At 41.4% G+C, this 26,694-nt stretch overlaps 1 protein-coding gene across 12 annotated transcripts in view; it reads right to left on the reverse strand.

The window, feature by feature from the left end:
• magi2a (membrane associated guanylate kinase, WW and PDZ domain containing 2a) overlaps positions 1 to 26,694 on the reverse strand; it is a 265,202-nt gene that overhangs the window by 33,170 nt on the left and 205,338 nt on the right. For all 12 annotated transcript variants that reach the window (XR_006009256.1, XR_006009257.1, XR_006009258.1 and 9 more), the window contains 2 exons: positions 22,214 to 22,396; positions 11,832 to 12,512 (listed from right to left, as the gene is read on the reverse strand). Coding sequence is in view for 9 of the 12 variants with exons in the window: in XM_041977298.1 (XP_041833232.1) it covers positions 11,832 to 12,512; positions 22,214 to 22,396 (864 nt within the window). In the remaining 3 variants the exon portion in view is untranslated. The remainder of the gene's footprint in view (positions 1 to 11,831; positions 12,513 to 22,213; positions 22,397 to 26,694) is intronic.

Here is a 26,694-nt window from a genome sequence, read left to right on the forward strand (position 1 = left end):
ATCTGGATTTTTGTAGTTTTGCATTTAAACATGTAAAAAAGGTGCGTTTTCCAGCTTCCTGATTAAATTTTTCTCTTTTTATATTTGAAGCACTGACACAGTCTTCCCTGTAGAAAGCCTCCAGTATATGCAAATAAAGGAATCAAATTATGGGATGACTACTCAAATTATGCACCAGCCTCCCCAGTTTTAGCCCGACCAGCCTCCAATCACACTGTAAAAACATTTGTCTCACTGAGCTGTAAATGAACAAAAGCTGCATTTATCAGGACAAAATGGCTCCAAAAGCTCATCAAAAACGCAATACTTTCCATTTCAGTGCCCTTGGGAGTATTTTATCAGCTCAGAAACAAAAAGGAATGATAACTGCAAGAGAAGAAGAGGATTTAAGCTTCTCTTCCCACACAAGGTCAGTTGTCGAAAAGCTTTCCAGAAAACCTGCATCTGAGCTGGTGTGAAGGACACCGTGAGCAACAAGAGGGCGGTGCTCTGTGTGGCCGACAGCACCTGAACTAACCACACAGACAGATGAGAGGGGCACTACCAGGCATCAGTGGCCAAGCTGATCCACAGGGTAAAGTCACTGCTCACTCAGGCATACCAGACATGTGGTTGTGGGAGTGTTTTTGCCCTGTGGCTACGAGTTGAGTCTGGTGGAAAGACGGGGTGGGATGAGCTGTCCAGGGTGCTGAAAGCTCATCAGATCCGTCAGCTCGGCTGTACGGAGCTGCAGGAACTACTGACCTGGACTCCTGTCCGACTCACAGCTTTAACATTTTCTGATGCTTTTCTGTAACTGGTGAGGTTTCATACTGACATGACAGAGAAAGCATGATTCAGCCCCCACATCGGCACTGGCATGCTGGGGGATTAATAAATAAGATTGAATGAAGCTGCAGTTAAAGACATCTGAGCACAAAGTGCTGCAGATTTGTGGCAGCAGCTTCTGTGGTTCTCCAGGCTGATAAATTATATCTGGCATGTTGACTCGCTTAAAAAATTCCATTGGTGCCTGAAATGTTATGTTAGAGTAGGCTTCTTATAAAAAGACTATTTTTCTCTACTTTAAAGTCTTAATTTTGAGTGTCAGTGGTTGAAAGCCATCCCAACCCTTTCTACTAGAACAAATTAGGACATCAGCCCTCGGCATGGATGCAGTGAATGAAGGGAGAGGGAGAAGTTGGTCGGTCTAGCAGTTGTCACAACGTGCACCATCTTACGTTGCCAGACTGCCTCATCAGTACACTTCATTGGAATAATGTCATGCAAATAAATCTGTTCTAGAAGTAAAAGTGACTTGACACGTGTGTCATAAATCCTGGTCACAGGGACAGTTTTGATGCTGGATTTAAAATCCAGTTTCTTCTAAGTTTTCACTGGAGTCAACAAAATAGCCAAAAAAAATAAATAAAAAAAATAAAAAAATTCAGTGGTAGAGTTTCAGTAAAAAAGGGGAATAAACCAGATTCTTCTTTTTCTAAAGAAAAAAAAAGGCTAAAGTTCTGAGTTTAATCAACAGATTTTTCTATGAGAAACTCCTAGAAAACCATTAATTTCTTAGAAATTAATGGTGCAGTTGCCTGTCAAGTTTTCCCATTAGCCCCATTCTCCATGCTTATGTTTACCTTATTTTCTCTTTAAAGTCAACTAAAGATTGTTTACACTGGCTTCCAGTCAGTCACAGAATAGATTTTAAAACCCTTCTGATCATTTACAAATCCCAGAATGGTTTAGGCCCAGAATACATCTGTGATATGTTCAGAGAATATAAACCTAGCAGAGCTCTTAGATCCAAAGACTCTGGTCAACTAGTCCAGGCCAGAGTCCAGACTAAACATGGAGAAGCAGCATTTAGCTGTTATGCTGCAAACAAATGGAACAAACTGCCAGTGGAGATTAAACTTTCCCCAAATGTAGACATTTTTAAATCCAGGTTAAAAACTTTTCTTTTCTCATGCGCCTATGCGTGAAATCTGCACGGTAACTTTTTTTTTTTTTTTTTAACTTATCTTGCTTTTAATCATTTTAATGTAATTTATTATTTTATTGTGATTATGTGTTGATTATGTGTTGATGCCTTTTACTATTCTAAATATCTGTAATGTCTTTGTTTTATGTAAAGCACTTTGAATTGTCCTGTACATGAAATGTGCTATACAAATAAACTGCCTTGCCTTGCCTTGCCTTGCCTAGAGATGGAGAGGTGCTTTTCAAGTCTCACCTCATTACAGAAAAGGTGGAGCATGTGGATACAAGTTAATGGAAAGATCATCTGCCATCGCCCTGTGTGTGTTGGTTATTGGAATAAACGGGTGTACAATGTACAATAAACCGGATGATCCCTAACATTAGCTCCATCCTAAATAAAACATACTCCACACCCTTAACAAGGTTGTGAAAAACTGCAGAAACTAAGAAACGGATGTTTTGATAAACGGCTGTAGAAGCTGTTCCTGTATCATTGTTATGTTAAAACAGTTTACAGCATCTGGAAGTTTTCATGCATAATTAGATTCGGAAAGCAAAATGTAATCCAAAGTACACAGGCAGCATTTGTGGTGGTTAAATGCAAATTCAAGCAGAGTAAAACAAATTCACAAAGATTAATTTGCATAAGTTGGAAATGCTTCAATGTGAGTAAAATATTTGTGTGCATCCCTGTGATTCATGAATCTAGATAAAGGCAAGACAGAGGGAGAAAGAACAGAGGGGAGGAGGAGAAACCAGCAGAGCCTCTGATACGTATCTGGACTTTGTTATGTCAATAAGAGAGCTCTTTAATTTCATCATAAAAAGCTGCTTGAGTTAAATTGATGACAGCATGTGTGAATGTTTTGATTCTTCATAAACATTATGTTTATCTCTCCAAGATATCTTCAGCTTTACATGACGACCTGGGAAGAACCTATTCTAGTAAATTCTACTGTAATATACACTTACCGTCCAATTGATCAGGTACACCTAACCAGTACCAGGTCGGACCCCTTTTATCTCCAGAACTGCCTTCATTCCTGGTGTGATAGATGAAGCAGGTGGTGGAAACCTTCCTCAGAGGTTTTCTCCATATTGACATGACAGCATCACACAGTTGCTGCAGGTTTGTCGGCTGCATCCATGATGAGAATCTCCCGTTCCACCACATCCCAAAGCTGCTCTACTGGACTGAGATCTGGTGGCTGTGGAGGCCGTTGGAGTCCAGTGAACTCATCGTCATGTTCTAGAAAGCAGGTGGAGATGATCTGAGCTTTGTGACATGGTGCATTATCCTGCTGGAAGTAGCATCAGAAGATGCTCCACTGTGGTCATAAAGGGATGGACATGGTCAGCAACAATACTCAGGTAGGCTGTGCTGGTTAAACCAGGACACGTTGGTACTAAGGGGCCCAAAGTGGGCCAAGAAAATCTCCCCCCACCATCACACCAGCAGCAGCCTGAAGCGTTGATCCAAGGCAGGATGGATCCATGTTTTCATGATGTTTCCAGCAGATTCTGAGCCGAGCATCTGAATGTGGAGCTGAAATGGAGACTCATCAGACCAGCAACGTTTCTCCATCTTCTATTGTCCAGTGTTGGTGAGTGTGTGTGAATTGTAGCCTCAGTTTCCTGTTCTTAGCTGGCAGGAGGACCCGGTGTGTCTTCTGCTGCTGTAGCCCATCTGCTTCAAGGCTGGACGTGTTGTGTGTTCAGAGATGATGTTCTGCAGACCTTTGGTAGGAACCAGTGCTTATCTGACTTCCTGTTTTCATGCAACATTTAAAGTCACTTCCTTCCTCATTCTGTTGCTCAGTTTGAACTTGATGAAGTCATCTTGAATTGCTGCCATGTGATTGGCTGATTAGATATTTGTATAAACAAGCATTTGAACAGGTGGACCTGATAAAAGGTGTTGATGAGTGTATGTGTTTAGCTGATATTCTCAAAAATCAGCCTAATCGTATCTACTATTTACAAGCAGCACAGTTGAATATGGATAATATAAAAGTTTAAAACACAGTTTATTTAACCACCTCAGCCAATCAGTGGCTAATCACTTCATCCTAATAAAAGCCAAATTAAGGTGCTTGATTTATTTAGGAATTGACCAAGGTTAGTAAATCTAACCTTCCCACACACAAGGACAAGATTACAACAACTTTAAGCTCTGATCTAATTCTGATGGCAATAAAGCTGAACACAACCAGCTGTTTTAACTCCTTAACTGTATATTTCTTCTGTGTACTGGGATGCACATGAACCCCGTCTGCCTCATCTTAGCAACCAGGACTAGATATTGATCCCTGCTGGGCACCACTTCAGTTTCAGGACTTGTGCGGAGAGGTCTGCTGGTGTGAACAAGGCTGACAGTCTGATCTATAGACAGAGAGCCGAACTCATCACTCTCCTGCTCTTTCCTCCCCTTCTCTTTTATTGCAACTATCTTGTACACACACAGACAATGAATCACTGTCTAGTTACACCCTGATTCCCTGAAAGGCTGGCTGAGGCTCAGTGAATCAAACACTCTTTCTTTTCATTCCCCACAGACAGACTTCACCTGAGGTTTCCACCGTCTCTAAGCAGCCTCCGGCCATTTCAGGTAAAAGGTCAAACCAGACAGCTGCTTCTTAATGTACAATTTATCCGTGGCGTCGTGAGATGGGAGGGTTTATGCAAGAGTGTGGGTGCTTGTGGTATGTGTAAGATAATATCCATACAAATATGGGCAAAGTGTGTACAGAACCTGTGTGAATCAAATGAATCAAACCATGTGTGTGAGCAGGAGTCAGTGGGAGAGAATATGTGTGCTAGTGGGAGCTAAATGGCCGATCACTGATGTGAAAGAGCTAAAAGTCTCTGCTGCTAATTGCAGCCCAGCAGCCAACTTAGACTGTTAATAGTCCGGGTAGTCACTAATGAGCCAGAGAGCTATGCACACATTCACACAAACAAGGACAGTAATTAAAGAAAATATCAATAAAGAGGACAACAAAACAATGTACACATGACCTGCATGTTCCTGTGTGTCACACTGGGGAAGTGGTGGCTCAGCATGGTTATAGCACTGTTGCAATGTGAAAAGGGCTTTAGCTTTTTATGCTTTCTGTCATTATCTGGTGTGATCCTCGCGTGCATGACTGCATAAGAACATTCACACTACAGTACAGCGAGTGTGAATTAACTCCTCTGTGCGAAATAAGCTGAGATGTTCATGGGTTTACTACATGAACTGCTTACTTCAGGGACTTAAATTAAATCAGGACTTTGACTTTAGCATCCAGGAATGCTAACTTTATTCTTCTACAACCACTCACCAGCAGAACTTCTTGCCCTCTTGAGGTTGTTTTGCAGCATGATCCCTTTTTTACAACCGACATCCTGACACTTTCCTCTAAAATTAGCCGTTATGAGAATTTTTCCACCATTTAAGGCAAGTCGTTCTGACCCAGAGTTTTCCAGTCAGGAGATAAACGTCACTTACACACAACTTTAAGACGGAATAATTATGGTTTAATCCAAAAAGTGAAGGGTAAAATCAATGCGCTCGGATTCTTTTTTTTTTTTTTCTTCCAAAGTCTATGCTAGTTTCCTAGCAACCTGTCAGTGAGGATAATGCCAAAACTAAAGACTGATTTTCATAGTGTCTAAAATCTAAAATCATCTCCAATCTCAGGTTTCTTCGGCGTTTTAAACTGGTCTAATGTACTAGTTCATGATTCTGCCAGCTGGAGGGAACAACACGTTCTATATACTAATATATCATCTTCTGACCTTTAGTTAGTTTTTCATAATTGTTTTGCATTGATCCTGATGCACTAGAGAAAGAAATTATCTCCAGATGTTTGAGGGTCTGAAGCATTGCAGAAAAGCAGAATGATTGTCTCTTTTGTCAACGCTAATAATAAATGATGCAAAAAAGTCACGTCCAAGCACTCCCTGCTGCAATATTCCTTTTTCTGCTGCGTCCATGCTGCTCAATACAAACAAGACAAACCCTGCTGAACAGATGCTGCAGCTCACTGACTCTTTGCTTTTTAATTCTCACTCTGCAGACACATTTCTCCTCCCCACCTTCTTGTTTCTCCTTCACTGAGTCAGTTTCTACCTTGTTCCAGCTCCTCTCTGAATTCTAAAGCTAAAGACCGCCGGCTCAAACAAAATGCATTATGTGTGTGTGTGTGTGTGTGTGAGTGTGTGAGTGAGAGAGAGAGATTTGCAATTATTTCTGAAATTCCGTCTCTGAAACCTTTGCTTTGCTGGTCATTTCAGATTTCTGACGCTGGACATTAGAAGTATGTTGTCATAGCAACTGCAACATAAAATAGCCATAATGGTTGTTGTGTTTGTAGGAGGTTGAAGATAAGAAAGCATGAAAGTGTGACTACATGCAAAGAGGTGGAGGTTCTGTTAACTAGATCTATGAGCGATCATTAAAAAACATCCCATGGTTTACAAATGTGGAAAATCTAGACTGTGGTTCTCATCCGCTCCCCTGCTTCAGATGACCCTGAACAGGCAAATATTTACAGAATGTGGTGAGGCGCTGAAGCGAGTGGCTGTTTTGGCGACAGATATCAGTCAGCAGGCTGCTGGCACGGACCCTCAACAGCAGCCAGGTCCATTAGATGGTCTGGCTTGTGTCCAGTGGTCCAAAAGAAGGGGCTGATTGGCTGAACTGTGGGAAGCTAAGAGGCAGCTCATCATTCCAGCAGCATGCTGATAGTTTTACCACAATGGGTAACAGTCTGGTTAATTGTCTGGGGCAAATCTTTTTCAGCTGAAAGCCTCACAGCAGAGCCAACACATTAATCAGTATTATTTCTCATATGTTGGTGGAAATCTTTGCTTCAAAAACAAAAGAATTTACTGCAGCTTTTTCTTCAACCAAATGAGTTTCTTATATCTGCCAAGGCCGGAGGCCGGTGCTCTCTGAGTGCTTCTAGTTATTTCTGTAGTAGCAGGAAAAAAATAACCATATGACAAGGAGTAAACCTCACAGCACATCCAAAGTCATCACTCAGATCCAATAAATGCATAAAAAGTCATCAAAATATTTATAAAGTCCATCACAATTTTCAAGTATTTTGGTTAAAACCAAGCACGTCACAACTATTAAATTAACTGTGCACAAAAAGTAAGAAGACTTGTGTTTGTTAATAAAACCAACTGGTGTTGTATTAAACATGGTTGCAAAGCCGGATTAATCACCTTTACAATTACCTGGGAATTAACTCCTCCTCCAGGATGACAACACTCTCCCACAGAGGATCATCCCAGAGACCCTCCAGAATTTGGGAGTTTCAACCACACCGGCTGACCTCCACCCACACATTTAGCTGTGTTGCTCATTCCACAGACGGCCCATCCTTACAAGTTATACCTGGTTGTGAAGGAGACTAATCAGCGATGAATAATACAACACCAGTTAGTAAAAGGGGAGAAATAATCAACCAATCAGAAATGTCTTTAGTTTTGAAAGTATTTGATGCCTGACTGAACTAGTTTGAACTTGTCATTCTGCAGAATTTCTATTCACAGCTGAAACTGGATAAAACTCAGATGTAATATTTCCATCAAGTTTCCAAGTCATGATCCACTGTTTGCACCTTACAAGTGATCAAGGTCAAATATTCAGCAGCTTTCATTTCAATAAGCATCTACTGACAGTAACATCATAGGTTTAGTTTTAAACTAACACCAGCATAAACTGTGGTGCACATTTTAGTTCAAAGCAGATGAAGAAAAAAAGAAGAACCCCTGTCTTGGTAGGGAGCAATTTGTCAGATATGAAGCAAAAATGAAGCAATCATAGACGCTAATACCTCTAATCTAAAACTAAATGTGGCATAAAATGAAGTGAAAATGAAAATTCATTAACCAGAGTCATTTATGTGGCAATTAAACATTAACTAAAATGTCACGATAGTGGCTCCTATCTAGAAAGGAAAAAAGATGTTTGGTTTGCAGTCATGGAAAAGAAAAACTTGACAAATTCTTGTCTTTTCCTGCAGAGTCTGAGGTACCACATTCAATAAATGACTACTAATAACATTTTCTCTGCATCTCAACACCAGTACTTCCTTCCTGGTAACCACTTTCACTTTTATAATAATAATTACTCTACTGTACATTAGCACTAGAGTTAAAAGACGGTGAGCAGAAACACCGAAAGAGTTAAAATAAGCAGCATCACGGGACTTTAAAAAAATACCAGATCATTATCTGCCACATCAGAAACACTGGTACATGCTTCCTGTCTCAGCCCCAGTTCTCCTTGGTTATCTTCCATCACACTGAAGAGAGTTCAAAACAAAAATCACAAAGAGCTCATTGTGATCTTTTCTCTCCTCGAGGGGGTCTCAATTCTTTGATCTTAATGAGCTTAAAGTGCTTTCATGGTTAAACCCCCCAAAACACACTCAAGAGACCCACAACTTCTAAACCCCCTCCCACCCGACCAGGACGTTCTGGCACCTTTTCTTACGTTTCCTCGTTCTAACACGAGTGTGGCACAGAGCAGGAGTTTCATCTCGTGTAAATATGGTGAGTATTTATTTCTGCCATCTAGAGGAAAAACCTGAACAGATGGTGGGAGCAATTTACAGTTAGATAGGAGACAACATGTCTTTATATTTGCCTCCAGGAACTGGAGATTTTTTAGATGCTAATCTGTTGTTGGTCTTGGGAAGAAACCAGAAAAAAAAAGATCTCACTTTCTCTGCTTCCTGGTTGTTGGCTCCAGGCTCAGCAGAAGAGCCATGGATGGCCTTAATAAAGAAATAGATGGCAGTGAATATATTCAGAGGACGCTGCTGACCTTTGTGGGAGTCTCAGTGGTGTCTGTGGCACATGGGCGGCTGGCATTATGATTGGTATGTGACATTACCAACGAAGAGAAACAGAATGCAGAAAAAATGCAGATTAAACCAGCAGCTCCTTTGCTTCCAGCTCATACTGCAAATTAACGAGTGCTTGAGTTCATGAGTTATTACTCAGAGGATGCAAAGATGAACCAACAACAGGTAAAGAAAACGCTGAGTGTCGAAGCCCTGGCTGAATCACCACCGACAGATGATCTCCGGTGGGTTCAGTTTACAGGCCCACCTCTGCAGGCTTACATGAAAACAGCCAGAACTGTGTGGAAGTCTTCAGTCAGGAAAGACTAGCAGGTCGTACTGCAGGTGCATATTTGTTGTGGGCAGCTTCATTATTCATCACATCTGAACCTCCTACACAACATTCCTGTCATTTCTTTACAAGAACTGTTCTCCAAGCTTCCAGGAGTTTCTAAAGCTCTTCTTTGGATGTTTTCTCCAGATGATCCCACACTGCTCCAGCAATGGTGAGATCCGGGTTCTGGGAAGGATTCATCCTCCATCAGACCTGCTTCTACTGATTTTCAGTCCAGTTCGGTTTTTGGTTTAGTTATTTTACTGTCTGGAGGTTTTCATTGACTCAGTCCAGTCTGGCTTCCTGTTTTATTTTGTAGTTTTGCCCCGTGTGTTCCGTTTTGCTTCCTGTTAATCAGCACACCTGGTTTAATTTGCTTATTTGCTTCACCTGCTCCTCGTTAGTTGTCCTCAGTATACTTACCCCTCGGTTTCAGTTACTCTTTGCCAGATCATCGTTTTCCCTGCATTGCCTGTAAGTACATCAGCTGTCTACATTTAACCCTTTATCCACCTGTCTCCTGCCTCTTCAGCCTGCATTTGGGTTCGTTTCCTTCCTTAAACCGTGACAAATGTCGTGGTGTTTGCTTTCACCTGTTGGTCAAAGACTTGAAGCTTTAAACCCTAATGTTCACAAAACAAAACTAAAGAGAGTTTGAGAGCAAACAATGTTTGGAAGTGATTTTGTTTCGGAAGGTAACCGATGCTAATGCTCGTGGAATCGTTAACGTGGTGTCATCTAAAGGTGGGGAAAAACAGGTGAGGACAGAAATGTCGCGTCTCCTAGCTTTCACTGAGCTCAGTACTGAATCGATGATAAATATGGCGCAACCCTAGTCCGTTTGAAATTAGAGGAAAAACTATGATCTCAGAGATAAAGGCGTGTTTAAGACACGAGTGATGAGGAATTGAGATTTTTTATTTTGTTCTTTATTATGTGAACTGAAAACATGGAAAACTTTGCTGTAAACACACAATAATGAGGTATGTACTGTTTTATAAGGTGAATAAGAACCTTATTATTGTGAAGCATTTTTTTATTTTCCTTGGGTACGTCTCTTTAGGTAATTTTTTCCAGAAATATGGGCAGGTCCTAACAGATTTAGAATGGCTTCAGGACATGGAGCGTGGAGACTGGTGAGGCTTCAACAAGCAGATGGATGAACTGACGGTCCAGATGCTTCTTTAACCCTCTAAAACTCTACCCAAGTTAAAAAAAAAAAAAAAAAAAAAGTAAAACAAAATGTAAAAAAAAAAAAACAAATTTTGTATATTTACAATTTTATATATTGTATCCATCAGAGGACAAGCATCAGATTGTGCACATCAGGGTTTTGAGCCAAGTTTTTACCATGAAGTGATGCAAACGGTCTCAAACTGTATAAAATATGAAACTCATGGCATTAAAGGATTAATGTATTTGACAGATTTTGTTTCCCTGTTTCTTTAGAACATAACTTTCAGATATTGCTCATGTAAATAGTTTTCAGTCCTCCACTTGTCCAGTTTCCTCAGATATTTTAAGGACATGCTGCATGCCATGCTGAGATATGCCATCTTTTCAGCTAACAGCTCCTTGGGAATCACCTTGTTGCTGCAAAAATCCCATTTTCTAACTGTCAAACTGTGTTGTCCTTGCTATTGTTCAGAGATGCAGCCAAAGAAATGAAAAACAAAAAATGTTGTTGTGACAGGCTGCTAGCAACAAAGAGACAAAATAACCACTTAAAACTGCTTCTTTGCCAAGTTGTTATGCATCAACACATCCCAAGAGTTAAATGCTTTTGTATGATACAATCATTTATAGGTCAGTGTTAAATAAGTTATTATAAAGAAACAAATCCCTCTGAAAATGGCCAGGAAGACTAAAGAACTACACAAGACTACATTAAAAGGATTATGAAATCTGGTTCTTTGGAAGGAGACCATAAAAAAACTTTGGGGTGGCTGAAGACTTCTGCACAGAACTGTATATAAGACTTCAGTCATAAACATTCAGGGTAGACAAGGCTGTGTTTTTTTTTTTTTTTCTTTTCAATTTTTCTGTCTCAGCTTGGAGAGACTGGCATTGGAAGTAAGATGTCAGAGTTTGACTTTTCAGACGTTTGTACACATGACTCAAACGTCCTCCATCATGCTGCCCTCTCAAAGAGCAGCCAGCTACCTGTGGATCCTGCAAATAACAGCCCTGAGTGTGTGACTCAGGACAGAGTGCACTGCATAATTATGATTGTCAGACTGCCATGCTCTCAGGTGAAAAACACAGGGGTAAAAAGCACTTTAGGACTATTTACCAGAAATTTCAAGGTAAAGCTGTGCGGCTTTTGACATGCTTTGATTTTTTTGGAAAGGGCTTGTATTCTGGGTTTTATCCAAAATTTATCATCCAGATGAAACTAACATGACTAAAAAGCACTTCCATCAACCACGAGGAAGGGCTCTGAGGAGAGTAAAGAGAAGAGAACAGAGAGGGAGCTGACCATCAACTCTGATTAGTATAAGACTGAATGCTTGTTTTCTGGACTGAATCACCCACCCACACACACACACACACACACACACACACACACACACACATACACACTTAGATCCTCTGGTAGAAGAAGATGGAAAGAAATAAGCAGACATATAGAAAGACAAACATGGTGGAGGGATTGAAGCGCTGCTGCTGAGCTAAGCTCTTACCTGTTCCACCTCTCTGGACCACCAGGCTAGTCTCGGCTCCCACAGGACACTCCTTCAGCAGCTCCACCACCTGCGTGTGTGTGAATCCATGCACCAGCTGCTTGTTAATCTCCACAATCAGGTCGCCCTCGCACAGGCCCGGGCAGCCCTGAGGTTCTAGGACTTGTTTAACGCGCTGGCCCGTCACGCTGTCCGCAATTGTGAACCCAAAACCATCTGTGCCCTTTACCATCGACAGGGTGAGCAGCTCCCCTTGGGTTGCGCCCGATGATGCCATGGAGACACTGTCCGGAGGCGTCGTTTCGGTGGTGGCGACCAGTGAGCCGTCCAAGTGGGTGTCACCTGGGTGAGTGGCGAGAAGCTGCTGCTGGGCGTTTACCTGGTCCTGACTGGGGTCTGCCACAAAGCGTGCCGTACGGCTCAGATAGTCCAAGTAGTTTTCGTAGCCCGTCCTGCCGTTCATCATGATGGGGCGTTGCTCCATGATGCCCAGCGGGGAGATGATGGTGGTGGTGGTGTTGTTGGTGTTCATGGGGTCTTCCGGGTCATATGGCAGGGGGTAGCCACGACACAATACAAGGGTCACGCTTTGCCCGATGGGTACTGACTGGAAGAGTTTGACCACATCAGCGTGGGTGGTACCCAGGACGCACACGTCGTCGATGTAGACGATGACGTCTCCTGAAGAGAAAAGAAGGAACCGTGAGATAAATGAGGGTGTAGTGTCATGGCTCCAGATACGAGTGATGACTGAAAGAAAAAGGACATTTAAATAAATAACCTCAAACTGTCTTTTAGTTAAATAGAAATTCAATTTCTAGATTTACATTCATTAGAAATGACTAAAATATTCAGCAGCCATCTACATCACTGTCCTATTCAGTCCATTTATCTATCATTTATATAATCAGTTCAATATTTTAACCCCAAAAGACCAAAGGCTTTTAAAAATCATCCCAAAGCCAAGCAGCATTTAAATCCTCTTTATACCCTTTTAAACCTTTTACTAGTTTAGCTTCTGACTGCCAGGAGACGACAGGTTAAACACAGGTGGGTGGAGGAAAAAAACAAAGGTATGCTTATTTAACCTTAAAGCAACACTATGCAACTTTCCGACCTGAAAGCTTGTGTACATTCCTGGAGCACATACATGCCCTGCAGCATCCCAAAAAACAACACCCTCCACAACTTTTTTTTTCCCCAGTATGTTGACTTTGGGTTAACATTTCACTTTATGGCATCACCTCACATGCCAGTAACTGGATATCAACATACTTTTTAGACATAGGCTGAATTTTCAAAGAAATACACGAGGACATTATTGGAGGAAGATAGAAAAAGAGAGAAAGGGACACACCAACATTCAACATGAGACTGACTTTTACTGACTGGAGGGAGTTTAGGGAAGAAAAAGCATGTAAGATTGATGCTAAACTACCTTTATTTAGGGGTGACAGAGTAAGAAAATCTGCCAAAGTGGTACTAATTTAAAGCGGAACCTCAAAAATATGTGTTTCTGACTGGTTTTAGATGATAGTAACATTTATTGTACATTCTTGGAGCTGCATTGTCCCGACGTTGAGAAACCACACCTCACAACTTTTTTCCAGGAGACTGCGCCACTTTACATTTTGCTTCATGAAGCCACATCACACGCCAGCAACTGGATATCAACACACTGACTGTTTTAAGAGCACACCATGCCTGATCCATCAATGAAACTCAAAAAGGTTTTATTGTAGGTAGAGAGGAAAAGAAAGAGACAGAGCAATAGATAAAAAAATCAACATCGGACTGACTTTTACTGTACTGAGAGATCTCAGAGAAGAGACAGGATGCTGGAGGGCTTTAATGTAATGAAGAAAATGTAAATAAACAAAAATAGAGACTAGAGACTAACACACACACACACAAAAACATAAAACAAAGAAAAACCCAAACAACCGCCAAAAATTAAAAAATGGATTATGCAGATTTGTGAAAGCTAATAAACTGACCAACACACCTTTCTAGTTCCAAGTACATAAACTTGTAATTGTACTTTAATTTACAAATGTTTGTGAAGGGGCTGTTTGACTGATGTTGACATCAAGACTTCTGCTTTCTACGGCCATGGTAATAATTAACTACATCTACAGGGTCTCTCTTCAGATTCCCCAACAGCCATAAATCGTCTGCCCTGATAAACATCGCCACCGTTAATGTCCTATCTGCCTCTCAAGTGTAAAATAGTGCAGATGACAAGTGGCTAAAATGTTTGCCTTGGATGGTCTTTACAGCTTTTATGTGCTTGCTGTGGTATGCTGAGCTGCAGATAAAACCAGCTGACAATTAAATGTCCCTGCATCCAGGCTTGTCTTTGTCTCTGCCCCATGACTAAATATAGTGTGCTAAGCTCCACTGTGGAGGGATCGTGCAGGTTTATGAATCTCTGGGTAACTGGGAACACAAGGGATGAATCATATTAAAGTCTGGCAAACAGCATTACATGGTTTCATAATGAAAAGTCCAGAGATAGCATGATGATTCGGGTTCATATGCAGGGGTTGGCTCCTGTCTCACTAAACTATATGGTTATTTTCTGGAACTATAAACAATTCATGCTAAATTCTTGGACTGATCTCTAAAACCCACCGTAAATGGATGTTAAAATATCACCCGTTCTTCCTCATTGTAAACTGTGCTGCAGACAAATGATTTCCAAGTTTTAACGGTCTGCTGGTATTGACAGAGTGAGTACACACCTTCAGGCAATGTGGCGCAAGGGAGTTTTTAATTAATCCGGGTAAACGTGGACGACATTTGCCTTGAGCATTGGTGTCAGAATCAATAGTTGAGCACAGTGACAGAAAACAAATGATGGTGCTGTGACCTCACCGCACCCTGCTGTGCCCATGTTTCTCATTATTTGTGCCCAGAGATGAAATGCAGAGGGATAGAGAGCATCAGCATGCATGCAGGCCAAAGATCCAGCATGCATGCTTTATATTTCCCTCTGAAACGTCACACTTTCATCTGAACACTGGAGGTGAAATTAATTGGAAAGTAAAACCATAAACAACAGCGTCACTTTCTGGTGTCACTTCTGATTCTGAATCAAATTTTACAGTTTTTTCCAACTCATGATAAATTACAAGTTTCCAGCTCAAAAAAGAAGGATTTCTTCATACAATGAAGCTAAAACAGAAAAGAATGATTTTGTTTACTCTTCATCTGTCTGAAGTCAGAGTGACTGTTTTAGAACGTCTCTAGGTATTTTATAGAACATAACCATATTTAAGATTATTTTCCCAAAGAAGTAATTATTCTAAAATATTACAAAAGAAAAAGAAAAATCATCACTTAAAGTTCCATCTATTAAAACTGTGTTAGTTGCTGGGGCTGTCACAGTAAGCAATAAGTCAAATATTTGCATGGTAAGAAAAAATGAGGGCGATGAGTTTTTAATCTTACTAACTAATCTTACTTTACCATAGGCTGTGTATGACAGCAGGTTTCACTATGGAGCATCTCGACTGGACGCTCTTGTTTCTTGTGGAGTGATCTCTCTCTTGCGTCATACTTGACAGCAGCATGTCGCAGCAGCACGGCGTTGCAGCAGCGTGGCGTCGCAGCAGCGCGTCGACGCATCCCAGCAGCACGGCGTCACGTAGAGGCAGCATCATGTCGCAGCATCGACGTGTCACAGCAGCACGGCGTGCTTTTTTCTAGTTTTTTTAATACAATGGTACTGACAGTTTTCCCTGTTTGAGCCACATGTTTAATATTTTTTTATTATATCTTTTGAAGGGCAGTTTTGTTTATAGAACAGACTTTATTTTCTATCATACTTATTGTTTTTGGTTGTTTGGTTTTCATTCATTGTTAATGAGACTGAGAGTCCGTTCTAATTATTTTTGTTTTATTTAAAATTTCTTCCAGTTCCAGTGTAAAATGTTCTTTAGAAATTAAAGTTTATTGATCTTTGAAAGGGTGTATTAGCATTGTTATGGCAATGTCATTATATTAGTTGAAAATGGTCTCAAAATGACAACACATGACGGCTTTGTGAAATAATTTCTGAGAAAATTTATTGCACAGCAAAATTTGTTATCGCGACAGGCCTATTAAATGCTTCTAAAAATTAAGAAACATAGCAAATTCACTGTGTTCCACATTATTCTGCATGTGGGATTTTAGTTAATGAAACATTTTTAGTTTTTAGCTTGTGTTCTGTTTACTGATACCAGTCTCAGAGAGGTTGGAGTTTTAGTTTCCAGGTGATCTTCATTAAAGGGAAACTAATATGGTGGGAACATTTAGGTGGGTGCTGGTTGTCGGGGAGGGCCTGGTCGGGGCTCTTGTGGCCCTGGGCCCTTCGTTCTGGTCGGCCTGGATGACCAGTGCCTGGCGGGGTAGGAGGCTGCTGATCTTGGCCCGCCGGGGCCTGTACCCTATGACTGCAGGGGCTCTGTCTGGGGCTCTCCTCTGCCGCCCTCTGGGTGGGTCCAGGGTCGTCTTCGTGGTGGGGTGGCTTGGGCTCATGCTCCGGGGTTGCCGCTGATGGCCCGGGTCTCTGGGTACTTTGGTTGTTGCTGTGATATGTTTTTTGATTTGGTTATTATTTAAGAACTCTTGATTACTCTCAGCTCTGTTTTTCTGTAAAAGCTGTAGGAAATTCTCCGGTGTGTTTCTGTACAGGTGTAGCAGTTTGTCTGGTGATAGTTTGGATTGAAGGCTTGTTGCTTCTATCTGTTGTGTTTTCGTCTCCTCGTTCTTCTTTCTTCTTTCCCTTTTGCTTCTTTTTGCTGTCTTCCTCCTTTTTCTGTCCCCTCCGGTCAGGTCCAGCAAGATTACATAGATTCCATGATTCAAAGTAAATAAATAAATCAGATAATCAAGAGGAGCCTTATACCCATAAACCTCCCCTTGTCAAAGCAAATTTGTTCGGCACAACACAGGAACCAGACCATCATTCTACGGCTATGATGCTGGGTAAAAAAAAAAAAAAAAAAAGGGAATCCACTGAAGGAGATTGCTCCATGTTATTAAGACAGACACAGTTTCCATGCACTCTGGGGGAAAAGAAAGATCTTTCTGCAGATGAAACGTGGGAAATGGATCAATGCCTTGATAAAGGAATAAAAAAGGACGTTTCAAAGAAACTTAAGTGGGATTATTTTACTGTTAAAAAATCTCTGTACGTTTTTTAGAGAGTAAACAGGTTTGTTCAGATAAAAGCAGATCAAGGAACGTCTCCATTAGGAAAATGCATCGTAGAAGCTGGTAAAAAGCCAAAATCCGTTCAGTTTCTAACATAAGATATCCTGCCATGCTATAAAAGTAAGAAACGCTCCTTCTGCAGTAGACAACGCTGCAGAAATACCAGCAGGATCTTTGGCTGCTATAAGTGTAAAAGGAGGAAAACTCATGGATATCCCCCCACCATAACACCATCCTCCCCTGACCTCAACCCTACTGAGAACCTGCAGCGCATCCTTAAAACAAAGATCTGTGAGGGTGGGGGGGAGTAGACCTCCAAACATCAACTTTAGAAGGAAATTCTGGTCTCCTCAATGAGAGCAAACAGAAAGCAGATGTAATAATTTGGAACAATGAATGAATGAATCATAAAAAGCCTTTAGTTTTAAAATGGATATGAGGAAAAAGATGTAGTTTTGTGATTTCAAAAATAACTTAAATTTACACACAGCATCCAGCACAGGTGTGAATGAAAAGAAAAACACTAGTGGACGTGTCCACAGAGAAAACAAAGACAAAAACACAGCCCTCTCCCTATCTGTTATAAAACATGCTGCAGGCCCTCTATGATCCCATCGACCTCAGCTGTCCACAGGACACTCACTGGGACCAAGGCCTTGGCTCCCACATCATCTTTCATTGTCACATCCTTGCATATTCCTTCTGACATATTTATCTCCATCTAACTGCGAGTTCAGGAGTCTATCAGCGTAACAAGAGGTCTCTGTGGTTCTGCTGGGAAGATGAAGCTGTCATGACAACAGTTCTGACTCACAGCAAGGCTCCGGCTTGTGTTTGTGTGCACAAGTATCAGTGGAGTGACATGCAGTCCAAAGGGCATTGTGGCCACTGCAAACACAGCTTATTAAAACATCTGATGGTATAAAACTATGATGCAACTGTAACTAAGCGGTAAGCAGGCGCAGTGGGTCTGACACAAGTATCGTACATTAGGCAGCGCTATTTGAGGCAAAGCTTACGAGTTGATACTGAGACCAAAATGGATGTTTCTCTGATCTTTGACAAAGAAGTTCACTCATTTGAACAAAAACAGCATTACTGTCAATTCAGTAACTGGATCATCATGTTTCTAAGATTCTGGTTAGTAACAACCAACTTTCTTTATTGCAGGATCATCTTGTTCCTCTAAGAAACTTTTCTGTCCTGGTGGCAGTTTACACTCACCATGCTTGTACCAGGCTGGACTCCTTTTTCCTCCAGAACTGCCTTCATTCCTGGTGTGATAGATGGAAGCAGGTGGTGGAAACCTTCCTCAGAGGTTTTCTCCATATTGACATGACAGCATCACACAGTTGCTGCAGGTTTGTCGGCTGCATCCATGATGAGAATCTCCCGTTCCACCACATCCCAAAGCTGCTCTACTGGACTGAGATCTGGTGGCTGTGGAGGCCGTTGGAGTCCAGTGAACTCATGGTCATGTTGTAGAAAGCAGGTGGAGATGATCTGAGCTTTGTGACATGGTGCATTATCCTGCTGGAAGTAGCATCAGAAGATGCTCCACTGTGGTCATAAAGGGATGGGCATGGTCAGCAACAATACTCAGGTAGGCTGTGCTGGTTAAACCAGGCCACGTTGGTACTAAGGGGCCCAAAGTGGACCAAGAAAATCTCCCCCCACCATCACACCAGCAGCAGCCTGAAGCGTTGATCCAAGGCAGGATGGATCCATGTTTTCATGATGTTTCCAGCAGATTCTGAGCCGAGCATCTAAATGTGGAGCTGAAATGGAGACTCATCAGACCAGCAACGTTTCTCCATCTTCTATTGTCCAGTGTTGGTGAGTGTGTGTGAATTGTAGCCTCAGTTTCCTGTTCTTAGCTGGCAGGAGGCACCCGGTGTGTCTTCTGCTGCTGGAGCCCATCTGCTTCAAGGCTGGACGTGTTGTGTGTTCAGAGATGATGTTCTGCAGACCTTTGGTAGGAAACAGCGCTGACTGGACTTCCTAGTTCAAAGATTTTCATTTTCTCTTCTGATCTCAATGATATGTTTGTTTTTCCTTTATTCAGACAATAATAGTAGGTCATGTTACAACATCCTGCTACTATTGTCTGAATAGAGGAAAAAAAAAAACTTATAATATTTGACTTCCTGCTGTCTTTCCATCATCTCCAACTAGTCTGCCCATTCTCTTCTGAACCCCTGACATCAACCAGACATCCTAATCCTGACAACCGCTGCTCGCTGGATATTTTCTCTTCTTCAGACCATTCTCTGGAAACCCTGGAGATGGTTGTGGGTTAAAATCCCAGTAAATACTCAGACCAACAACCATGCCATGTTAAAGTCACGTAAATCCCCTTTTCTCCTCATCCTGATGCTCAGTTTGAACTTGAGCAAGTCGTCTTCACCATGTCTACGTGACTGCATGTGTTGAGTTGCTGTCATGTGATTGGCTGACTAGATGTTTGTGTTTACATGTGGCCGGTGAGTAGATACATTTCTCAATATTCAGATCTTAGCCCAGCACCTAATCAGGACGCTGGATTAAAACTCTGGACATAAATAACATATATACATAGAGGTGGTTGAGTTCTTTTTCCTTTTTACTTTATTGTGATACAATGTGTGTAACTGTCACTATCATGCTATTGTTCTAATTTAAATAATTACCTTACAGGTTCAGTGTGTAAGAATTACTGACATCTAGTGGTAAAGATGGGTGTAGAAATGGACGGTGGCTGTCAGTGGCCAAAATTCTTCCAGACATAAACATGTTTTCATGTGTGAGTGGACCCGGTGGCCTCAGGTGCAGCGAGGACTGCACTGCACGTAACTACTTCAACATTGTGTACTGTCTTCTTCTACGGTCCTTTTAAGACGCTACTTATCCCAAATGGCACCTATCAAACAAAGCTGCCACTGCAGTTTTAAAGCTTCACACAGAGTTGTTTGTCCATTCAGAGACACCGTAGTAAAAAAGGTGGCACAAATATAGCAGCTGCCATGTACGTGGATCCACGAAACGTAGATTTAAATGGTTCATTCCAAGAGAATAAAACATAACAGGTATTAAAGTGATTATAAACCAATAGAAAATAAGTTCTTCTGTCATTGACACACTACCCCTTTAAAGTGCAGATAAAATACATCTTTTAAAAGAATTTGACATAATTAAGTTGCTAAATGTATAAAAAAACAAAAAAGCCTTGAAATCTTTTCCTTTTTTGCCTTGAGAATAAATGTGTAGTTCCTCCTGACAATGAACCAGTAAAAACCCGTCTTATCCAGGCAGAACAGGCACTGTGGTGTATGGATGCGGTTCAGCAAAGTCCCTCTGGTGCTGACTGTCACAGCAGTTAGACTCCTCAGACTTAAACACACTGTACCAACAGAGCCTCTAATTTTACATTAAACACAGCCTCTAGCATTCAAACTGAGCCACTAAGCAAATGCAACTTTCTTCTCTGGATTCTACATTAACAAAAAAAAATATCACAGACAACACTTAACATGCAAGAAAGACATTACATTTCTACATTTTCTCACAGTTACAAATCAAATATTAAAAAAAGGAGAATATCCAATATTTTCTTCCCGAACGCAGTGAAGACAGCCAAGAGGTGTCAGATGCCGAGCACGGCATAAAAATCATCTATCTGAAATTGGGAATTTCACACCCCTGCAGGTCTGCGTTTCCTTCATGTGAACTGAGTTACTGCGATCGTACTGGTGGATGGATGTGAGCTGTGGTAATGCAGAAGTAGGACACCAAGTCTGAGCAGGCAATGTGGGGGGAAGGAGCGTGGTTTGGTAGATGGAGATGAGCTGAAGGGAGGAAGTGGTGGGATTGTAGAGGAGGGACTTGTTAGTTATTTCTGGGGAAAGAAAGCATTAAACAAAGAAGTGGATTTCTAAAAGAAAAAAAGCAGTAGGAGGACGGGATAATACGACAAAGTAAAATGCTTTATATGCAGAATCAGGAAGCTTTATTAGTCAGTATGGATCTATTTTGGGCTACTTCACCCACATATATGTGACAGGACATTTAAATCCAAGTTTTGTTAAAGAAATCTGCTAAAGTTTCTGAAGAGAATGATTCATAGACGTAAAGAGGAAAGTCAGCATTAGAACAGTAGAATCTGACGTGATTAATAACTACTGTAACCTCTGTATTCTCTCCACCCAGTACAGACATATCACTGCAAGTAGGCTACTTCTCATCCCTTGACCTTTAGTACAGATTTTTGTGTCTGTGTGCATCTGTGCTGCAGTTCCAACCCCTTGTGGCCACAGCCAGGAGTTATGGGGCTTATAGTCCATGTCATGATTAATGGAAGAACAAAACTGAGCAGTTGCTGCCCAGATATGTACATATATCTACATAAAGGCCATAAACAATGCAGGGTTGGCAAATTGGTCCTGCAAACAATACTGCACATTGCAAAGCTGCACTGTTTGTAAATCCTCGAGCTGTGCTTACAGTCAAAAAGATGCCGCATGAATTTCTGTGTCAACATCAGGATGAAGCTCCTAAAAGGAAAATATATATGTGGAAAGTATAGAAAGAGAAAATCTGTCTTTAAAACAAATATATTTTTTTCTGACTGAGTACAAAATTATAGCTTGTCCAGATTTGAAGATGCTGATGAAAAAATGGAAGAGGGAACTATTTTTCTTCCACTTGAGTAAAGCTAGTTTGCATTCACTAATGCACAGCTTATGCTGATCCTTAATAGTTGAATTTCAACATCAACTACAAACTAGCTAGACTGTGAGGAAGACATCAAAACTTATCATGATCAACTACGGAGTACGGAGAAATGCAGCTGATGGGTTCAACAAGAAACGGGACCTGCAGCTAACCAACAGTGGCTGCTAGCCCCAGTTTCCATTTACCTCCAACAAAATCAGGAAGCTATGCTAACATCCCATGAAGAACAGTGAGCAGAACAAGCCTTGCAGATGTGAACCTGCTCTTCTAATTCCGGATTAATCTGAAAGGTGGATTAGCAAACAGGAGAAAGAAGAATAAAACTCTGCTGTGGGGCTGCATCTTGGCCTTCACTGCTGGACATTTTCCGACCAGGTAAGAAATGTGTTATTTCGTTTTTAGACTGTTTTCAAGGCTGACTCAGTTTCAATTGTCTCTCAGGTGGTGTGCCAGCTGTGCCCAGAACTTACCTGTGGCCATCTTTCCATCAGCTGCGGCGGGTCCATCTGGGATGACACTCTTGACCTGGAGGAATTCGTCAGGCTCATCGCCTCCAATAATAGTGAAGCCAAAGCCCATGCTGCTCTTTTGGAGTGATGTGGACAAGAAACTGCCTTTTAGCTGAGTGGGGTCCCGCGTGAACAGCGGCTTTTCTACAGAGGATACAAAGAAAAAGAAAATGAAGCAATGCAAACTGAATTTAAGCTGGAAAGCAACCATTAAAAACAGCTTAAAGCTGGTGCGGGGCAGTGCTAACAGGGTGGGGGCATGGGTAAAGCTTATCCATTAAAATAAGGGTGTAGCCACAGGGAAACTGACAACATAGCAGACTTGGACACAGGTGGGGCTGTGGGGCTGACAGACGCAGGTCTGGCTCAGTAGGTTTGGCTCCTGTGCAGGGTACAAGTGCAAAATCCATCCAGACACTTTCAAACATACTGAACAGTCCTTTTTTTTCCAGTCTTCCACAGCTCAAAGGTGATGGGCAGAGGGGGGTGCAGAGAGCAACAGTGGTCCAGTTCTTCAGTCAATCCTAAGCAGCCAAATTCAGAAAATAACATGCTCTCAATCAGGGATCAGCTCCAAGAGAAGATGCTCAGGGGGGAGGGGTTTGGGAAGAATGGGGAGATTTCTGGAAGAGGGAGAGCGGGGAAATTTCTAGAGGAGGACAGCCTTGAGTAGTAATGAGAGGATTTCAGCCAATAAGCTTAGTCACACTTAAGCAAGTCGTCCATCTTTTCACCTCGGTAAGGAGTCGGGGCTAGCGTGCTAGTTTACATCCTTTGTTCGTCGTCACTGGTCCAGATTCAGACTGAGTGATTACCCTCTCTGTTTGTTTATTCCAGGAGATAAGACAAGTCGTAGTGCATAGTCATTGCACAAATCCCTCAGCTGCCTCGAGGGAAAAGCTTACTTGCGAGTTTGCATGCTTACAGTAAGTCACGAGCGCAGGCAGCCATGAGAACGACAGTCAGCCCCCTTTTGCTTCTTTTTCGGCCTACTTACTGACAAAGTGCCACAGGGAATAGGGGCTACAGACAGGCTGCTCTAGCACCACAGTGCAGGCGGGGGTGTGAAGAGGCTGCTGGTGCTGCTGGTGGTGGGGGCACACATTCATCCGCCGAGTTAGAACGTGCCGGAGCGGGGAGACGTTGGCGGAGGAGGATGTAGCGTACGCAGCAGCCCTGCGACCAAGAGCTGGCGAGTGGGAGAGGTCTCCGAGGCTGCGGCAGCGCTCGGGCATCGGGCCGACCTGGGCACGGGGGGGTCTGGGGAGGGTGGCGCACGGGCTGGCATCCTCCACTGGCATCAAAGTTTGAAGAGGGGGAAAAGGAGGAGGAAGAAAGAGGTTGGGAGAGAGGAGAGAGAGCCTCACTGGACTGTACACACAGCATAACCGCGGAGACTGGCTCTCGACTCACAGTGGTGATCTACTATGTTACTACGGAAACCAACCTCTGCTTCCACAGTCTGGACCGTTTATTTCTACCAGTTCATCCTACGGTTGCCAACTGGTAGAGTGACAAGTACAAACGAGTCATTAAACAAAACAATAAGTCAAATTTAAAGCTACATGTTCACTTATCAGCGATAAATATTAGTCACATCCTCCATCCCGCCCACCATGAGGCCCACACAGGAACTAACTGATGGATCTGACTGTTCGAGTTCAGTTTCTTTAAAAAAAAAAACAAAAAAGAACATTTCTTTTGCTGTACGCACTCACGTGGAAAAAGAAAGCTCTAAAGTTGTTTTTACAAAGATATTTAAAAAACAATCCTTACAAGGATGTAAAATTAGACAAGAACAGCTGCAGATGAATAACGTTACATCACATTTTACACCATTTTTACTGAACAAAAACAACAGATTGTAATCATTTTCAGTCATCTGTTGCAGATTTGCTGCCGTGTTTGGGACCATTTGTTGAATGAGTCTGTTGTAGACAAACTTCAGTTCCCAGATGATTCCCACTTAACTGTACAATACTTTACAGAGCCAAACTTGTTCATCCTTTTTTATTTGTCATATTATGAACTTTAACTTTTAACGTGAGGCCTGGAGAGTCTGAGATGTAGCTTTGGATTTTTTTTCCAGTTTCTCAGACATTAGAAGGTCTGACTTTGGGCTGGAACGGCGACTTTTGGGAAGATTACAATTTGTTTTGAATACTGAATATTTTTTTAAAGCTTATCTAAAAACCCATTTTTATTTATTGGTTTCTAACCTCTGCAAGACTTAATTTCATGTTTGATCTAATTTGTTTTAATTGGTCTTATTGTGTTGGAGTTTAGTTGTTCTTATGTCATGCTTTCAGACATGTTGGCTGTTTTTTTCACATTTATTTGTTATAAAGTGCTTAATAAATAAAGTTGGTATGTTTTTTTCTATTTGTGAGTAATCTGTCTCAGTGTAGAATGATGGACATGTTGTCATAACCCTGAGATTGATAAGCAGTTCCTTCTCTAAGATCACTGCTGATGTCTTTCCTCCTTGGCATCATGTTAATACACACCTAAATGCAGAATGAGCATCAGAGTGACGAAAGAAAATCATCTTTTATAGAAGTGGTCTCACTTAATAATGATTAATTACACAATGGTAACTGGCAATTTTCTGTTAAACACTTGAACAAAAACAGTTACAACTTTTCTCAGAATGAATTAAGTTTTATGAGCCAAGAAGACATTTACATGTCACATTATTACATTCCTCCGTCTTTAAATATCTAGCTGGTTTACTGTTTGCAGGACTTGTGATGTGACTGGTCACATAAAAACAGACAGGATCACCGGAAGCATCTTGCCAGGTGCCTGTTAGCTTAGTTGGTAGAGCATCAGTCTCCACGTGGGAGACCAGTGCTTGAATCCCACAGGAGACGGATTTTAACACCTTCTTTAGGCAGGACAACGCTTCTACCTCACCACTGAGTCGCTTTAGATAAAAGCTAAATGACTGTAATGTTTCTAAGCTCTACATGGGTCTGAGTACATTTCTGAACGTTTCTGCTCTCATTCTACTTGAACAAATGCTTTCTTCTGTCCCTCCATGGAGGTGAGTCATGAAGGAAAATTGTGCCTTTAGTTGTTGCTTAGAAACATAGAACACATCTAGCAGCATACATGTACATTGTGGCTTTGAACTGCACTTCTTTAAAAACATTACAGGTATTTTTATGCTTTTGTAGAACTGTTTCTATCCGGTTAATTTTATTTTTGGTTTTTAATTTGAATTACTTTATAATTTATTTAAAACTGCTTGCTTTTCTATCTGTTTTTACTACTGATGTGGCTTAAAGCAACACACATAACTTTCCAACCTTAAAACTCTGTTTCTGACTCATTTTGATGGCGTGGTGATATTCCTGGAGCCGTTGTGATCCTGAGGTTAAACTGCATTTAACAACATTTTTGTCTGTCCCCGAGCATCACGTTACAGCCGTGCTTTATGGCATCGCATCACATGCAAGGAAGTGGATTTCAACACTGGCTGTTTTGAGCACACACCATGGCTAATTCAACAAAGACGACACAATCAGAGGAAGAGATGAAAAGAAAGAGACAGAGTCGACATCAGACTGACTTTTACTGGCTGGTGAGAGCTCAGAGAAGAGGCAGGATGAAGACGATGCTGAATTAGCCGTTGTTAGGGGGCACTAAAGTGCAAAAATCTGCCCGGTGTTGCTTTAACGCCTGACCCAAGAAATAAACGACAGAATATTTGACTGTTTATTAAATAAAAGGTTTTTATTTGGGTTTTTAAGAAAATGTAAAATATGAATTACTTCAAAGTGTCGAAACTCTGGTTGTTTTATAAGTGCTTCACACATAAATTAAATTTGACTCTTGTATAAAAACTTCACTGTCCATTAATATTATTTCACAGGTGTGTAAAGGATTTGTGTTACAGACTGAAATGTTTCTGTCAGTGCTGACATTTGAGATGTTGACCCTTCTAAGCTGTACTGTGATCTGAGCTGGGATAAATGACAAAAAGTCCAATTTGAGCAGTAAAAATGAATTAATTCCTTTCTTTTCTGTACTGCTTTGTCCAGTAAAGGGTCGCGGGGAAACTGGAGCCAATCCCAGCAATTAGCAGGTGAGAGGCAGGAACACCTGGACAGGTCGCCAGTCCATCGCCAAAAAAACGGTGATCAAGCATTCCTCAAGAGAAATAATGTTTCCCTGTTTAAGGCTACTACTGATTCCTCTAATGTTTCACCTGATCGCATCTTTAATCGTGGTAGAATTTAAACCCGGCATGTTTTAATATCTGAAAGCTAAAAGGTGAAAAGCTCACCACCTAAATCTGTCCCAGCTTCAAAGAAACCTCAAAGAAATTTAAGCTTTCGTTCAAATAATTCACATTAAACGTATTTTTAAAAAAGGAATTGAAAAGTTTAACAATATATTTATATCACATTTGATTTGCTGCAGTGCAAAAAAGACCC

The sequence above is a fragment of the Melanotaenia boesemani genome, chromosome 23, assembly GCF_017639745.1.
Source record: "Melanotaenia boesemani isolate fMelBoe1 chromosome 23, fMelBoe1.pri, whole genome shotgun sequence".
NCBI lineage: Eukaryota > Metazoa > Chordata > Actinopteri > Atheriniformes > Melanotaeniidae > Melanotaenia > Melanotaenia boesemani.